This window comes from Chiloscyllium punctatum, chromosome 20 (assembly GCF_047496795.1).
Source record: "Chiloscyllium punctatum isolate Juve2018m chromosome 20, sChiPun1.3, whole genome shotgun sequence".
In the NCBI taxonomy this organism is placed as follows: Eukaryota; Metazoa; Chordata; class Chondrichthyes; order Orectolobiformes; family Hemiscylliidae; genus Chiloscyllium; species Chiloscyllium punctatum.
In genome coordinates this window covers 19,326,673-19,345,931 of record NC_092758.1, presented here as the reverse complement: position 1 = coordinate 19,345,931, position 19,259 = coordinate 19,326,673, and the positions used below count along the sequence as shown (strand labels likewise).

General features: G+C 40.4%; 1 protein-coding gene across 2 annotated transcripts in view; it reads left to right on the top strand.

Moving 5' to 3' along the window:
- LOC140491952 (protocadherin Fat 1-like) overlaps positions 1-19,259 on the top strand; it is a 157,869-nt gene that overhangs the window by 113,408 nt on the left and 25,202 nt on the right. For both annotated transcript variants that reach the window (XM_072590458.1, XM_072590457.1), the window contains exons 10-17: positions 2,219-6,280; positions 8,689-8,885; positions 9,336-9,489; positions 10,593-10,826; positions 13,584-13,973; positions 15,996-16,210; positions 17,105-17,242; positions 18,770-18,913. In XM_072590458.1, coding sequence (XP_072446559.1) covers positions 2,219-6,280; positions 8,689-8,885; positions 9,336-9,489; positions 10,593-10,826; positions 13,584-13,973; positions 15,996-16,210; positions 17,105-17,242; positions 18,770-18,913 — 5,534 coding nt within the window. The remainder of the gene's footprint in view (positions 1-2,218; positions 6,281-8,688; positions 8,886-9,335; positions 9,490-10,592; positions 10,827-13,583; positions 13,974-15,995; positions 16,211-17,104; positions 17,243-18,769; positions 18,914-19,259) is intronic.

Genomic DNA, 19,259 nt, shown 5'->3' with positions numbered 1-19,259 from the left:
ACTTTGCCTATAATTGGCTGTTTTCCCTCTTCCTCCGTTCTTCAATATTCAAGTTACATTAGCTGCCCCTAATCCATGGGAACTGTTTCAGAGCCTATAGAATTTTAGAATATGACCATAGGAAGGATATTATTAAATTGGAGAGGATGCAGAAAAGATTTACAAGGATGTTTCTCGAGGGTTTGAGTTTTATGGTGAGGCTGGATTGGCTGGGACTTTTTTCAATGGATCATGGGAGGTTGAGGAGTGACCTTATAGAGGTTTATAAAATCACGAGGGACATAGACAAGGTGAATAGCAAAGGTCTTTTCCTGAGGGTAGAGGAGTTCAAAAATAGACAGCATATTTTTAAAATGACAGGAGAAACATTTAAAAGGGCCCTGGGGGCAAAGTTTTCATGCGGAGGGTGGTTTGTATGTGGAATGAACTGCCAGAAGTGGTAGATGCAGGTACAGTTACATTTAAAAGACATTTGAACAGGTACATGAATAGGAACGATTTAGAGGGATATGGGCAAAGTGCAGGCAAGTGGGGCTAGTTTAGTTTGGGAAACTAGGTTGACATGGAAGAGTTGGACCAAACAGTCTGTTTCTGTACTAGGTGACTCTATGACTCAATGACTAAGACACTAGCACATCAGCTAATTCTAGGTCCACTTCCTTATGTATTCTGGGATGGCCCTGGGGATTTATCTGCCTTTAATCCCATTAGATTCCTAACACCATTTCACTGATACTAATTTAACTTTTCCTTCCAATTAAGCCTTATGTTTCCCTCATATTTTCATTATGTTATTTGTGTCTTCACTTGTGAAGATAGAAATAAAGAATGTATTTAATTGGTCTGCCATCTCTTTGTTCCCCATTATAAATTCAGTTTCTGACTGAAGGGGACCTGCACTTGTCTTTATTAATTTTTTTCTCTTCACATACCTATAGAAGTTTTTACTCTCGATTTTTATGATCCCTGCATGCTTACTCTCATGCTCTACTGTCCCCCCTGCTACCCAATCAGTCTTGTTGCCTACCTTTGCTGAAATCTAAACTGTTGCCAGTCCTCAGTCCTATTGCTTTATTTTTTTGTCCAGTTTGTGTGGCTCTTCCTTGAATTTAATCCTATCACCACATTCCCTCATCTGACCACATTACTCATTTTACATCAACTTCTTTTAAGTCACATTCTCGAGCGATTCTGGGATTTACATATTAATGAACCAAAACCTGGAACCCATTCTAAAAGATGAAAGACTTAACTGCAATCTAGGTTTGTTGAACATATAATTTCTGTTGCATGACATTGTAATTTTTTGCTATAAATTCTGTGTCTTATGATCCTGCTCCACAGCTACCTGATGAAGGAGCAGCGCTCCGAAAGCTAGTGGTTCCAAATAGACCTGTTGTACTATAACCTGGTGCTGTGTGATTTTTAACTTTGTCCACCCCAGTCCAACACTGGCTTCTCCACATCATGGCTAAAAGATCAAGGTCAACTTGCTGTAGTCTTGCCAGACCATAGGGCTGCCCCTCTCATTACAGACAAAGACACAACTGGTGCTGATTTAACCTAAAGGCCAACATACCTCAGCTGAGAGGAGAAATTGAGAAGGACAGTCCTTCATGGTAACCTCACCCGGTGATTGGAATTGAGCCCAGTGTTGGCATCCCACTGCTTTGCAAACCCATCCAAACAGATACCACACTTCAAAAGTGCTTTTTTGAGCTTTGGAGCACTGTAATTCTGGAAGATGCTCCATAAATGCAAGTCTTTCTTTTCTACATCTTGAGTTGAACACAGCAACTCAACAAAGAATTTAACAAAAGTGGTATTTAGCACTTTTAACAATGCACAACATTTCATAGTGCACAATTCTTTATCCATTTTAACGAAAACTGAGACAATTGCTGAACATGTCATCAGTCAATTGCAAAGTGTGTGTCGTTGGTTGTGTGCATCACAATAAATCAAAAGTGCCACTTTTTCCTAGCCAACTCATTGTATGGCATTTCAATCAAGATGTATGAAAGCTAGACTTAACAGACACACTTATTATGAAGCTACAGCAATGAATCATTGAGCAAATTCAGAAATTGTTCAATAATGCCATTGTTAAGAATCATTCTTTCATTTAAGTATAGATAAGTTTTCACACCATAAACCTAGACACAGTCATTTTTCAAGTACATGTAAAGGAAAAACCTTCTTCCCATGTGTTTTTCAGGTAACAGTGGCAATATGTTCAATATTGACCCCGTTTCAGGCAAGATAACCGTGGCTAAGAAGCTAGACCAAGCAATTAAAGGATCCTATGATTTAACAGTGAAAGCCCAGGATCAAGGTTATCCTCAACTCAGTACACTTGCCACAGTTGAAATTATTGTTATGATTTCTGATTATTCACCTCCCAAGTTTCTGTTGAAGGAGTATTATGAAGAAATCAGCGAAGCAACTAGTATTGGATCATCAGTTGTCATGGTCACTGCAACCAGCCAATCAGCAGTGACTTATGAAATTAAAGATGGAAACACAGATGACACATTTCACATCAACCCATACTCTGGGGTGATATCTCTTTATAAGGAGCTGGATTTTGAGAAAAATTCAGCTTACAAATTGAAAATTCAAGGTACCAGCATGACTGGACTGTACAACAGTCTATTGGTGTCAATAAATGTTATAGATGAAAATGACAACCCACCCATCCTTGTTCAGTCTCAGTATATTGGCAGAATCAATGAGAATTCTCCTGTCAACAGTATTGTTCTGGATGAGAAAAACTCACCCCTAGTAGTTAAAGCTACTGATCAAGACACAGGTGCCAATGGCATGTTGGTATATCAAATCATGGAATCTGATATGTTGAAGTATTTTTCCATTGATTCCAACATTGGAACCATTAGCACCGCTGTTGTGATTGACCACGAAGCCACCTCCATCTTTCATCTCACAGTTCGGGTACATGATCGTGGGCAGCCAACTCTGTTTGCAACAGAAGTAGCAAGTATCACTGTAATGGTGATGGATGTTAATGACTGTCCTCCAAGGTTTGAGAAAGAATTATATGAATCAATTTTGCTGATACCTGCTCACAACGGGACTGACGTTCTCACAGTGAAAGCAATAGATGCAGACTCTGACAGTTTCTCAAAAATCACATACAGTATAGTCGACGGAAATAACAAGGAGACATTCAGTATTGATTCTTCTACTGGCTTAATTTCGGTTCAAGATGCAGCCAGTCTTAAAGGCCAGTTTGAACTGACAGTCAGAGCATCTGATGGGATGCTAAAAGGTACTGCAATAGTAAAGATAAAAGTGTCCATTTTAAAGGAAAGTGGCCTAACATTTGCTCAGAGCTTGCACATGTTTTCAGTGTTGGAAAATACTACACTCACGGAAACTTTAGGTATTGTGAAAGCATTTGGAAATCAGCTGAATGAACCTATATTTTACTATATATTAAATCCAGATAAAAGGTTTAGAGTAATTGAAACATCTGGCGCTTTTCAAACCACTGCAATAGCATGTGACCGTGAAGAACAGGAAGAATATGAATTTGTTGTTGAGGCACGTGATCTGCGTAATCCTCCCAGAATTGCACATACATTAGTTAAAATTACTGTTGAGGACATTAATGACAATGCACCAAATTTTGTCCATTTACCATACCTGGCAACAGTCCAAGATGATGCAGAACCAGGTGATGTTATCTATCAAGTTACTGCTGAAGATAAGGACATTGGAGAAAATGCAGTCATCCATTACAGCCTTGTTGATCATTATAAATACTTCTGGATTGATCCCTACCTTGGGGACATTTCTCTCAGTGAGCATCTTGATTCTGATGCAGCAGATAAATATACATTATCTGTTATAGTTCAAGATAGAGGAGACCCTCCGCTTTATGCACAGACTGAAGTTGTTATCACTGTCAGGGATAAAATAACCCCAAGGTTTGAAAAACCGTACTACAGAATCAGCGTCCCTGAAAACATCTCTCCGAACACACCAATTCTTCATGTGCATGCTAGCAACCCATCAGGATTCCGTGTGATCTACAACATTGTCACACAGAGAGCACTGCATCTCTTCTCTATTGAATTTAAGGCTGGGGTTCTGAACGTGATTGATGCGTTGGATTATGAAGACCAAACAAAGCATGTGCTGACTGTGCGGGCCACAGATTCAGTGATTGGATCTTATGCAGAAGCAATTGTTGATATTGAAGTTGAAGATGTTAATGACAACCCTCCCATGTTTACCGAAAAGGTCTATGGTGCAACATTATCTGAGGCCTCAGTTATCGGTACCTCTGTGGTACAGGTCAGTGCAAGTGATGCCGATTCTGGAAGGAATAAAGTTATCAGCTATCAATTTACAGCTATTACTAATAGTTCAGAATACTTCCATATTGATAGTAGAAACGGCCTTGTCACAACAGCACGTACACTGGATTATGAAAAGACCCAACATTATAGCCTCACAATCAGGGCTGTAGATAACGGTATTCCACCATTAAGTAGTGATGTACTCCTGAATGTGAACATTTCAGATTTCAACGATAACCCACCTACGTTTCGCCAGAATCAGTATGAGACTACTATAAGTGAAGTGGCTACATGTGGCCATTTTGTTATACGAGTGCAGGCAAGAGATCCAGACAGCATAGATATTGATAAACTGGAGTACATCATCACAGAAGGAAATGAACAAAGACATTTTATAATTGGAACAAAATCCGGAATCATTTCTGTGTCCAATTCTTGTAAGAAAATATTAGAATCAAATTATCATTTGAACGTGTCTGTTTCAGACCGGGTTTTCAGGCGATCTATACCAGTTCAGATAAGAACTTCGAAGACAAATAAATTCAAGCCCATATTTGATCAAAACATGTATGAGATTGAGCTTGCTGAAAATGCTGAGGTGGGGACACATGTAATTGAGCTGAAAGCCGTCGACAAAGACTCTGGTCCATATGGCCACATTGACTATACAATCATAAATAAATTAGCCAGAGAGAAATTTAGCATCGACAATCATGGTCGTATTTTAACATCACAGAAATTGGACCGTGAAAATTCAACAGAAAAGGTAATTGCTGTTAAAGTGATGGCAAAAGATGGAGGTGGTAAAGTGGATTTTTGCACTGTGAATATTATATTGACTGATGAGAATGACAATGCACCTCAATTCCAAGCCGCTGAATACAAAATTCATATTCCTGCCAGCACTCTTAAGGGTGCTCCGTTAATCCAGATCGTAGCTATTGATGCAGATGAAGGAATGAACGCAGATGTCAGCTATTCTGTTGCCTCCAGTGAAGACAGAGTTGAAGATATATTGGAGATAAATCCTCTTACTGGATTTATCACAATCAAGGAGAGTCTGATTGGGTTGGAGAACAACTCGTTTACTTATTATGTGAAAGCACAGGATGGGGGCTCTCCACAGCAGGATTCCTGCGTTCCTGTTCTCGTCAAAGTTATCCCGCCTGACCTATCAATTCCACGATTCTCTGAACCACTGTACACTTTCTCAGCCTCAGAGGATCTTCCAGCGGGGTCAGAAATTGGTGTAATCACAGCAGAAGCTGACCAACCAGTTATTTACAGTCTGGTAAAGGGAAATACTGATGAAAGTAACAAAGGTGGAGTATTTACCCTTGATCAAAACACTGGAACATTGAAAATTGGGAAGAACATAGACCACGAAAAGACCAAATGGTACAAAATTGATGTAATTGCTCAGTGTTTCCATGGAGATTTAGAGGTTGCTTCTTCAGTGTCTATCAGCATCCAGGTAAAGGATGTCAATGATAACCAACCTATATTTGAGGCAAATCCTTACAGAGCCTTCGTCCCAGAAAACATGCCAGTAGGGACCACAGTCATACAGGTGACTGCCAATGACCAGGACACAGGAACGAATGGACATGTTACTTATCGCTTGTCTAATGAATTTGATGATGTTACCAATGTTTTTGCCATCGATGGAGACAGTGGGTGGCTGACAACCTTGAAGGAACTGGACTGTGAAACAAAGAGCAATTACAAGTTTGCCGTGGTGGCGTTTGATCATGGAGGAAAAGTCCAAATGTCCTCAACTGCCATCATAGAAGTTGAGGTAACTGATGAAAATGACAATTCTCCACAGTTCACAAGCGACATCTACAAGGCTACAGTCAACGAAGACAGCAAACCTGGGGAAGTGGTTGTTGTTCTTACTATGGTGGATGCTGATATTACAGAATCCAATCGACATGCTACCTGCTACATTACAGGTAGGCCTTTGGTATAATGTATTCATTCAGATATTGATGTTTAGGAAGGCAGCAAACATACTGTGATCACTGAGCTTGGAAGGGTGCACTGGTTACTTTTCTAGTGCCACTCCCCTAGCTACAACTAAATTTAAATTTAAAGTTTTATGATATGGCCAAGTATATAGTCTCAGACATTCAAGGTTTAAAACAAGTCAGTCAAGTTTCCTTAGTGAACAACAAATAACTGGTTTATTACCAAAACAAATCTACTCACACAAAGATGCCAAAATAATTAGCAAACAGTTTGGATTATGAATATGTAACATATATATTATGCATTATTCTCAGAAATTAATGATCATACTTAAGTTTGAAGAGAAACAAAAATAATTCTTCAGTGTTCACTTTAAAGTATTTTGGCCAAGTAATAGTTAAATTCATGAAAGAAGGATAAGTCACAGATTGACCCAAACGATTTTCTGATTAGGAGGGTATCTGAGTCTAAGGTCATTCCACACACACATGTTATTGGCACTGAGGTATCTTTCTCAAAAAGTGATAACTGTCAGAGTTCCCTTTGCTTCAGATGTTGGGATAAATTTTAAGAAAATTCCTTTCAGGAACTCTCCCTAAGTGGTAAAGATTATTTTTGGTTGGATTTCAGTTCACACACTTTACTGAGAGATGTCATGAAGAAAGAGAGAGGGAGCAATGGGAGATACTTAGACAAGTTACAAATTCTGTTTCAAAGTTTAAAAAAATGTAGTTGTCTTATTCCACAACCTTTGCCATGTGACCTCTCTATGAGTTTCCCCCGGCTGTAAAACCTATCCAGCTCCCTGCAGCTTTTAAGTGCAATATTGCTTCTATTGTACTCTGTGCCTTCTCATTAGCAAGGTGTCCTTTGTTTAAAAAGTTCAAGACATATTGGATCCACATAAACCTTTTAAAATAATCAATGTTGGTCATGTATCTCTCTAACTATATCAATATCAAAATAATAGGTACAATTTTCAGAGTTGATCACCTGCCCATTGTGTAAATTGTGTCAAGAGTGTAGTGCTGAAAAAGCACAGCCAATCAGGCAGCATCGGAGGAGCAGGAGCATCGATGTTTCAGGCATAAGCCTCATTCCTGATGAAGGGCTTATGCCTAAAACATCGATTCTCCTGCTCCTCGGATGCTGCCTGACCTGCTGTGCTTTTTCAGTACTACACTCTCGATTGATCTCCAGCATCTGCAGTCCTCAGTTTCTCCCATTGTGTAAACCGCCTGGTGTCTTTCCAACAGCTAGATAAAACAACAGAGGATGAGACAATTTCACATATTACACCCTTCTTGAAAACTGGGAATGAGGATCAGTTCAGGAATTATTGGATAGTTATTTTCATCTTGGTAGTCAAAGGCATTTACAAAAATGATAATCTAAAGTAAAATTAATGGTCACTTGGACAAATGTGGATTCATGAAGGAAAGCAACCACAAGCTTTAAAAAGAAAAATTGTATATCACTGATTTAATTGAGTTCTTTAATGAGGCACTACCAAAGGTTAATGGATGTAATGTCATTAATGTGGTGTGCATGGATTCTTTAATGGTATTTGATAAGAGTGCCACACAATAGTGAAGTCAAATAAGAAGGACAGGGGCAGCATGGATACAAAGTTGATTCAGTGACAGGAAACAGCAATGTCGTCATTGAAAGTAAGCATGCAGGTACAGCAAGCAGTTAGAAAGGCACATGGTATGTTGACCTTCTTTGCAAGCGGCTTGAGTACAAGAACAAGGAACTACAAAATCGTGAACTCCCTCCCTTGTAGGACCGTAGATGTACCTGCACCAAATGAACTGCAGTGGTTCAAGAAGGCAACTCACCAAACCTTCGAAAGGGTAATTATGGATTTAGGAATGGGCAATAAGTGTTAACCCAGTCAATGAAGCCTATATCTCTTGATTTGAAAAAAAGACCTGCATAGGGCCCTGGTGAGGCTTCATCTAAAACATTGTGTGTAATTTTGGACTCCTTATATATAAAAAAACACATACTTGCCATTGGGGAAGGGCAGCAAAGATTCACCAGACTGATTCCTGGATGACAGGGTTTGTCATTTGAGGAGAGATTGAGTTGAAAAGGCCTGTATTCACCAGGGTTTAGAAGAGGTGGATCTGAAATGTATTGCTTGAGAATGTGGTGGAGGCAAATTCAATCATGGTTTTAATGATAGAATTAGATAATTATCCAATAAGATATGATTTGCAGAGCTAAGGGGCTAAGAAGGGACTAAGTGGATTACTCTTGCAAAGCACTGGCATGGACATGAAAGGCTGAATGACCTCCTTCAGTACCTCATTCTAAGACATTGTGTCTAATGTTTCACAATTAAGAAAATTCAATTATAAGTGTCAATCCAAATTTGTTTCATTAGATGGCGATCCTTTGGGCCAGTTTGCTATTGAGAACTTCGAAGGCCAGTGGCGAGTTTATGTAAAGGAAGCTCTGGACCGAGAGGAGAAAGAAAAATACATTCTAAATATCACGGCCACTGATGGCAAGTTTATAACTGAATCGGCAGTCGAGGTCCTTGTTCATGATGTTAATGATAACAGCCCACACTGCAAACAGGTAATTATCCTGCACCGTAAAGAATGGCTACGCATCTAACCAAGCATCCATCAATGTTATGGCGCAGGAGTAGCAGAAACGCTACAGCACTTCCTGGCTATTAACTCCTTTGCACTGCAGCAAATGCATCAAAACATTCAAGATTTCATTAATGAACATATTTCCTTATCCAAAATCTGAATCTCCAGATAAATCTTGACACACCGGGAGCTACCTAAGCTCTTCTAGAGAATACAATGATGTCATTCTTCCCCTAGGACAATGTGTTCTGAATTCCTCCTCCAGCTTCAATACCCATCGTACCCTGAAGATGCGTAAGCATTGTGGGATGTGTGCATTTGGCACAATACTTATCAATGCTCAGTAGAAAAGTACTGTATAATCATTTGAACCATATGTCACTGCTTCCATATATCTATTTCATTTTGATGTTCGGCTTTCTTTTCACAGCTCACGTACACTGAAATCGTTTCAGAAGGGGCACCTTGGGGTCAGTTCATTTTGAAGGTTTCTGCAACAGACTCAGACGCTGGCACCAATGCTCAGATAACTTACACTCTGCACGGGCCAGGCGCAAACAAGTTTCGACTTGATCCACAGACAGGTAAAGAAATAAACAGTTGGGTTCAAAGTTTATATATAAATAACACAATGGTATTTAACCATAACAAATGAAAAACTGATATGTAACCCTGCAGCCGAGAGGCTTGAAAGTCGTTAATGAGTGCTGGACAGACTTTGCACCTGCATTGACCGCAGCACAATTTAGCAGCAAAGTGTAGGGTTAGAAACATAGAAAATGCTGAAGGTTAAAAGACCAGAGTCCAACTGGAATGTCTTTCAATATTGTGATAGTTACTTGATGCAGTGCGAAAGGAGTTGATTGTTTTGAGGTATTTTCTTGTCAACTTGTTTAGCAATGTTATTATACACCTCTGGAGCAAGTGAGACTTGAAGCTGGGCCTCCTGGTCAAGGGGTAGAGGCAGTACCACTGTACCATAAGACCCCTCATTTTGTGTTTCCATGTTGTATTTAAATCTATTCAATTCTAATTGTGTCTGCTGTTCAACCGAAATGGGCAGTGATAATGACAGCTGCCCCAAGGCAAAAAGAGACAGATATTTGAGAAGAGTATGAGCAAAGTGAAGCCAATTCATACAGTTAATCCTCAGGCAGCAAAAGCCATGGCTGTTAAGAAAGATAATGATACTTAGATTAACCAAAGAGATTTTATAGTTTATCACCAGATTTCTTCTTCAGTTTTCTTTCCATTGTCTTTCAATATGACCAAAAGTTCTGTTCTACATGTAGTGATAACCCTTGAGTACTTCATCATGTGGCTACTCTTAATGGATGAGCCGACACCCTTAGCCCAACTGGTCTTTGTAAGCACAACAGCATCAAAACTGAGGCTAGTCCTGCTCTTATTTGTCAACCATGGGTGCAGACTTCCAGGAGCGGTAGTTAGTTGGTAATGATGAGTGAGAATCCTCAATAACCCAGGTTCCCTGAGCCCAATTGTAGCATTCCAAACACCAACCCAGATGTGTTAACTTCGACTCCAACTGGTGATTAAACCATGGACTTTCCAGTTTGGCATGTTCTAGTTTAGACAGTCGATGAATCACTTGACTGATCAGGGAGCTGCTAAGGATTTGAATGTCAGTTTACATTTTAGTAACTCTTGTTTCTGTTCCTTGCCTCAGGGGAATTGATGACAGTTGGCACTTTGGACCGTGAGAGTCAAGCTGTGTATAATCTGGTTGCAAAAGCAGCTGATGGGAGTGGCCTATTTTGCGAGGCAGATATAAGCATTACATTACAGGATGTGAATGACAATCCTCCCAAATTCTCAGCAACTCAGTATGCAGTGTCTGTCTTCGATAACACCACTGTCAAGACTCCTGTGGCAGTTGTCCATGCCAGAGATCCTGATGTTCGTAAGTATTTTATCAGAGAGAGTCATAGAGTCATACAGAGGTACAGCACAAAAACAGACCCTTCGGTCCAACTTGTCCATGCCTGCTAGATATCCTAACCTAATCTAGTCCCACCTGCCAGCACCCGGCCCATATCCATCCAAACCCTTCCTATTCATATACCCATCCAGATGCCTTTTAAATGTTGCAGTTGTACTAGCCTCCACCACTTCCTCTGGCAGCTCATTCCGTACACGTACCACCCTCTGTGTGAAAATGTTGCCCCTTAGGTCCATTTTACATCTTCCTACTCTCACCCTAAACCTATGCCCTCTAGTTCTGGACTCCCTCACCCCAGGGAAAATACTTTGTCTATTTATCCGATCCATGTCCCTCATGATTTTATAAACCTCCAAAAGGTCACCCCTCAGCCTCCGATGCTGCAGCCCCAGCCCATTCAGCCTCTCCCTATCGCTCAAATCCTCCAATCCTGGCAACATTCTTGTAAATCTTTTCTGAACCCTTTCAAGTTTCACAACATCTTTCCAATAGGAAGGAGACCAGAATTGCACACAATATTCCAACAGTGACGTAACCAATGTCCTGTACAGCCGCAACATGACCTCCCAACTCCTGTACTCAATACTCTGACCAATAAAGGAAAGCATACCAAACGCCTTCTTCACTATCCTATCTACCTGCGACTCCACTTTCAGGAGCTCTTTGTTCCAAGGTCTCTTTGTTCAGCAACACTCCCTAGGACCTTACCATTAAGTTTATAAGTCCTGTTAAGATTTGCTTTCCCAAAATGCAGCACGGTGGCTCAGTGGCTAGCACTGCTGCCTCATAGCACCAGGGACCCATGTTCAATTCCAGCCTCGGGCAACTGTCTGTGTGGAGTTTGCACATTCTCCCCGTGTCTGTATGGGTGCTCCGGTTTCTTCCCACAGTCCAAAGATGTGCATGTCAGGTGAATTGGCCATGCTAAAATTGCCCGTAGTGTTAGGTACATTAGTCAGGGGTAAATGTAAGGGAATATCTGGGTAGGTTGGTTTGGACTTGTTGGGCCGAAGGGCCTGTTTCCATAATGTAGGAAATTAATCTAAACCTCGCATTTATCTGAATTAAACTCCATCTGCCACTTCTAAGCCCATTGGCCCATCAGGTCCAGATGCTATTGTAATCTGAGGTAACCTTCTTCGCTGTTCACTACACCTCCAATTTTGGTGTCATCTGCAAACTTACTAACTCTACCTCTTATTCTCGCATCCAAATCATTTATGTAAATGACTAAAAGGTAGAGGACCCAGCACTGTTTCCATGCTGTACATCACTGTGACTCAATGACAATGAAGAAAACAGTAGGATCACTTAGCAGGTTGTCTAGCATCCACTTAGAGAACTGAGAAACCTGTATTAGAGATGTGCACTATACTTCATAGGTGAAAATTAAAAGTCAGGCAAAGACATTAAACACTTTTTATTTTAGAAACTGTGTGGAAACAGGCCATTCAGCCCAACATGTCCACATCAAATCTCCAAAGAGCATCCCACTCAGACCCATCCCCCTACCCTATCCCTGTAACTCTGCATTTCCCATGGCTAACACACCTGACCTGTACATCCTTGGACACTGTGGGTAATTTAGCATGGCCAATCCACCTAACTTACACATCCTTGGACACTATCGGTAATTTAGCATGGGAAATACACCTAACCTGCTCCTCTTTGGACTTTGGGAAGAAACTGGAGCACCTGGCAGAAACTCATGCAGTCGTGGGGAGAACATTCAAACTCAACAGACAGTCACCCGAGGCTAGAATCAAACCCAGGTCCCTGGTGCTGTGAGGCAGCAGTGCTAACCACTGAGCCACTGTGCCATAGATTGTCTGTGATAATCTGTTACATCACTTACAATTCCTCATATTTTTTAAAAAACTTCTTATTCACATTTTCAAATTTCATCAAAATACTAATTATTTTACCAATTATAAATACCAAAAATATTTCAGTCTTGAAGAAGAATCTGCAGCTGAACTGTTCTGCATTGACTAATCATTAATATATTTCATTTAGCATTGTTACATTTAGTTTTCACTATATTCAAAACTAATATTCATCTCTGTCAAACATGTGGTTTCACATTCAGAGCCAAGTTCGGCTCCAGATTGAATGTGCAGAGTCTAAACTCGTGTTTAACCAAATTGCATTCAAAGTTCATGTTCCATCAAGCTCAGTCTAAGCTCCTCAGTGTCTTAATGACCTCTGGGGTTGCTGGAGGTGTGATGTTATTTCCCTAACTGCAAAACTGATAGCAGATCATCTAGCAGACCCAAAATTCTGCAAGATTTACAACTTGTAGGATAATTCAGTGAGCAGAAAGGTGTGGATGAAGGGTTTGTTATACAGGTAAGGATTCACTGTCCTTTCCTGTATGATGAAACAGAGTTAGTGTTCGCCCAATACAATGTGCAGACACTGAAGACTTTTCGCTTGGAGTGAGTATGTATAGCAAGGGGTTAGTTCTTCCCCAGTGTATGCTAATGTATGTGTACATTAAATGAGCCATGAAATGGGTTTGCAGAATTGGTCGATGGTAGCATAGTATGATGGTGCAAGTGACTTAAAGTGCATTTGCTACCTTTTCATTGTAGAGTTGCAGAGATTGAGTCTGAGTCATGGAAGAGATTCTCAAGCTGTCCTCCATCTGCCAGGTTTAAACTTTGTGTTAGGATAATCATGGTTATTCTTTCCTAATACTGTTTTCCACCTCAACAGGTCTCAATGCAGAAGTCACATATTCCTTAGTGGATTCGGCAAATGAATATTTCTCCATTGATGAGCTCTCAGGTGTCATATATCTGGCAAAGTCTTTATACAAGGAGCAGCAGAAAGCTTTTAACTTGATGATTCAGGCCACAGACCATGGCCTTCCACAGAGACTCTCTTCATTTGTCAATGTGGTGGTTTCAGTCATTGGCATTGAAGAGTTCATTCCGGTCTTCATACAAAAGGAGTACATTGCCAGCATTCCTGAGAATGTGAGCAAAGGCATAGAGATACTGAGTGTGTCAGCACTAACCCAAGATGCCACTAACGATGCACAGATCCTTTACACTATCACAAATGGCAATGACCATGGCAAGTTTCTTATTGATGCCAAAACAGGTAAACTTGTGTGTTTTAAATCTATTTTGTTCTGAAAGCAACTGATTTAATACTGAAATATTTGCTGAGCATATGCAAAGAGTTTGTCTGTTAGTTTCATGATTTTATTTTGCTGTTGTACAAGAAATACCAATAAATGAAGGACTGACTGATATGTGATCATGCTGTGTAAGATTGTACGTAACATTGAATAAATAGGAACTTGCAGTGTGTGAGGTGCACAGGAGAGCATCATGCCAAAAAAAATGTATGGACTGTTAGTGGGTAGGAAGATTATCATTGAACCACAGGGTATTTATGCTTATTTAAGCAGTTCATATTCCAAGGACCATCATAGATATTTTCACATATAATATTAGTACATGAGGCCAACTTTAGAAATGAACTTGCTTACTTGAGCCAGAACATGTTGTGAAGCCAGGTGCTGGGCTAGTGATCAAACTAACTCTAACAATACTTAATACCAACCCTACGTAGTTTGGAAGTGCAGCATGTCCAACACATAACTAAAATTCTCAGGTCTTTATTGCATCAGTGGTAGGATGATTGATTTTAAATTGGCTAGTAAATAGTAAAATTTCATGTTAAAATTGTCATGCTGGCCTGAAAGGGACAAGAGATCATTGGGCTACATTCAGTAGGGTCCTGGACAGGCATTTGCTGGATGGTCAGAACTGTCTTTAATATGAGATGTTAAACTGAAGCTCGGTCAGCCTGTTCAGGTATTAAAGATTACTCAAAACTCTTTTTGGAGGAAGGTATTGAGCTGCCTTGGTCTATTTTTTTTTCTTTACCCTAAATGTAGACAAGTTGATTCATCTCATTGTTGCTTGTCAGAGATGACTGTGTGTACGATGGGTGCTGCATTCACTTACATAACCTACTGTTTGCACTTCAATATAATTCATTAGCCTGGATTCAGCCATGATCTCATTGAATGTGGAGCAGACTCAATGGGCTGAATAGCCTACTTCTGCTCCCATGTCTTATGGTCTTACTTTCCAATAGCCAAACAGTTGTTATTTTTGCAAAGGTGGGAGTTGCTCATGGGACCCTGAGGAATCCCCATTTTAGCAGAATCCAAAGGAATTTCCTGGGAAATTGAATATGTTGCTGAGCAGTCCCTTTCTGTCAAGAGCCCTGTGAAAGTCTTCATTTAACTTGGAGAATTAAAAGGTTTCCGATGAAATTAAGTAAATAGATACTCAGGAAATCTCTGACCCCTGAGCAACTATTCAACTGACCCCATACTTAACTCACACAATCCCAACTGCAGCTCCTCCCATCCCTTACATCCCCCGTAGTCCCTGATCCAGTAGTTCCCTGGGACCTTCCCCTGTTCGCAGACGAGACTGCCATCCCTTCCACCTCTGATGGGCTCTTCCTTTCCTATACCAGATCTGAGCCATCCAACCTGCTCCCCCATAGCCAGAACAACCAACTCCATGCTCCTACCAACTGATCCAGACCGGACCCTTCCTCACCCAAATGTCCACTACTGGACCCAACCTGGACCCATACCACTCAGTTCAAAACCTCTCCCCTCATCACCAAACCGCGAACCACCGTCCAACCCCTGCCAGATCTGATTTCTCCCATTTGGCAGCCTACCCTGCTGGCGTTACTTTTTACATTTCATTACACAGCAGCTGACTGCTGGAGAATGGGGGTGTGGTTTGCCCTGCTCTGACACTTCTGTGCTTAGAGGGAACTGTTGGAATGGAAGAATGGCTCTGCATTTCTGCAGGAGCCCTGATCACCATCTATTCTCTGAAAACGTGGAACTTCTCCCTTTGTAAAGTACTTGGGGCAGAGAGGTAATCCGTGTGAGATAGTCACTCCTCAGAAAATAGAGTCCATTATACCTGGGTTGGACTGAAAGGTATGTAATAGCTCTCTGCCTGTTAAAATTCTTACTTTGTTAATCATGGACAGGCAGTGAGCAAAGGGTTGAAATAGCTTTGAAGTGATATCCATTAAAGTTAATCGATTTATAAAAACAATGACCAATTCTGTGTACAGGAGCCTTGTATGTGAATGGAAGCCTGGACTATGAATCTTGCCATGAGTATTACCTGTCAGTTGAAGGCAATAGGAAGGGAACGCCACTGTTCAGTGACAGCACAATGGTGATCATCAATGTCACCGATGTTAATGACAACTCGCCAAAATTCAGCCATAGTGTATACAGAGCTGAAATCAGTGAGGATGCTGCCCATGAGGAGTTGGTTCTACAAGTAAGTAAACAAAAATTCTATTTTCATTATCTTTCAAATAAAAATCAGACTGGGAAATAAAATCAAAATTTCTATTGGAAAAGATCATTAATAAGTTATAGCTGCACAATTCAGTTTCTCTGCCAAATATGATTACATGAGATCTGACTGAGAGCCCATCAAACTATGAAATAAAAAAAACAGAAAGTGATAGAAAATCTCTGGCAACATCTGTGGAGACAGAGATAGAGTTAGTGTTTCAAGCACAATACAACTTCTGCTGAACTCAAGTAGCTATGAAATTGTTTTGTGTCTACTCCCGTGCAGACGTCAAGTTTCAATCTTTTAGGCTGATAGGCTATAAAGGTGTTTTTATCGTGAAACGAAATGATCTCTTCATTCCCAATGGGGAGGCAGTGGCCAAGTGGCACTTTTGCAAGACTATCAATCCAGAGGCCCAGATAATATTCTGGAGTTCAAATCCTGCCATAGGAGATGGTGAAATTTGAATTCTATACGAATCTGGAATCAAGACTCTCATGATAATTGACCCAATCATTTGAGGAAAGCACAACTGGTTCACTAATTTATATTAATGTACATTAGGGAAGGAAACAGCCGTCCTTACGTTGTCTGGACTACATGTGATTCCCACTTACAATTGAGCAATACAATTGCCTTTTAACTGCCCTTTGGGCAATGGGTTCTGGCCTACCTAGCAATGCCCATGTTCTGTGAATGACTAAAACAATATAATTTAATGTCTGTTTGCTCTGAGCTAGAATTCAACTCCCAAACTGAGTCTACTGTTAAGACTAAAGATTGCTCCTGAATTATAATTAATTCATTCAATAAAGTGAGACAGGACTTGTCCGCTCATCTTGTCCTCTATCTTTCTCTCTACATTTCCATTAGGTAACAGCTGCTGACAGTGATGGACCGCTAAACAACCGAATCCAATATTCAATATTGGATGGTGATCCCAACCAGCATTTTAGAATAAACTCGAAAAGCGGGGAGATTGTGTTATCGCAGCACCTTGATAGGGAAGAGGTAAGTAGAAAATATATCACAGAAATCCAGGAAGGTACAATCAATAAACCATTGTCCTTCCCAGAGTATAGTCTCCAAATAAGAATGTAGCCACTGGGTGGCATGGACAAGGATATTTATCTTCCTGATGAAATTTGTCAGAGTATTTAATGTGAAAATTCTTCTTCCAGCTCTAAAAGCTGACATCGAATTATTAGCAGAAAGAAATTATACCAGTCCCCTTTTTGGCAAATCTGGTCAGAAACAGTGGTAGGAAGACTCTGGACTTCTGATATCAGAAATCATGTTTACTATGCAACAGACATGAGGCTCATTACTTTATTTCAAAGGTTCAGACTGAATTAACAAAGTCACAGCTAAATATCATTTCCAGGCTGTACTGGTTATAAGAAGACTTCATCCTAAAAATGGCCACAAAATGTTATTGGCAGTAATTGGGATCTGTTAATGCTGCTGAAGAAAATGTGAATCAGTTGCCCAACATTAGCCACAGAGCAGGCTGCTTTCAGGCAGAATCCAAGGAACCAGGATATTTTGTTTAAAACCTTGCAGAAGGCATCCTGTGTTTGTTACTGTCACAGTCAGTGCATGTGAGTCTTATCTTGTGTCTTCTTCATTCAAAAGGCAGTAGATCATTGAATCACTACATTGCAGAATCAGGCCATTTTGCCCATTAAGTTTACACCAGCCCTCTGAAGGGCATCCAACCCAAAGCCACCCTCGACCCTGTAACCCTGCATTTCTCATAGCTAATCCATTTAGCCTGCACATCGCTGGACAATATGGGTAATTTAGCATGCCCAATCCTATTCACGTGCAAATCTTTGTACTGTGGAAGGAAATCAGAGCACCTAGAAAAACTCACATAGACACAGGGAGAAAGTGCGAGCTCCATGCAATCATCTGAGGCTGGAATCAAACCCGGGTCCCTGGTGCTGCAAGGCAGTAGTACTAACCACTGAGCCACCATGCCACCACTACCTACTTTTGGAAATATTGTATATGTAATAATATGTAGATTGTTCATCAGCAGAGCTTGCTGACAATTGGTTCAAAGGATTCTTATTGTGCACATTTGATTCGGGCTTCCAGCCAACGTTTCATCACCTGGGAAGAGACAGGTTAATTGACTGCTGGAAATATCAAATCCTATCCTAACTTGCACATGAAACCTGTCCATAAGGTAACACTTGCCAACCATTGTCATCAAAAAAAGATCAGGACTGAGAACATCAGATGATGTATTGTACCCCTCCCTTGCCCAAGGTTGCTGGGGCCAATTTTATCACTAGTCTCTCCTGTACTGTTAGTCCAGTGAACAGAGCACAGACTAAGAAAACATGGGATTTCCCTACGTTAAATGATACATTACAACACCACTAGAAGACATTCACTCAGTGAAGCCCAAGTATTGTATATTTTATCTGCTGTAACCTGCACAGAGTGGTAATAAAGCAATGTAAGTATTTTAAGTTTACTTTGTTATAAATGTAAAACGGTCTGTGACGATTACTGTCTCTTCTCCAGATATCTAGTTATTCCTTGACAATCCGGGCTACAGACAATGGCAAGCCTCCGCTATTCAGTCACACTACAGTCAACATCCAAGTGTTAGATGTAAATGACAATCCACCAATGTTCTTTCAGTTCAACTACAGTGTGGTAATTCAGGTAAGTGTGAATAGATGTAAGTAATCTAATGTAAAAAAAGATTTCAGCCATGACCTCAGCCATTACCTTAATAATAACAACTTGTACTTCAATGGCACTTTTAATGTAGCAAAGAATTCAGAGAACTTCACAGAAGCATTATCAAACAAAACTTTCTCACATCTGGAGGTATTATGGAAGGTGACTGAAATCTTGAACAAAAGGGTAGGTTTTCAGGAGCATCTTAAAGGAGAAGACAGAACTGGAAAAGCAGAGAAGTTTAGGAAAGGAATTCCAGAGTTTGGGTCCTCGATTGCTAAACACATGGTTGTCCATTAAGGATTGATTAAAATCAAGGATGTCAGAC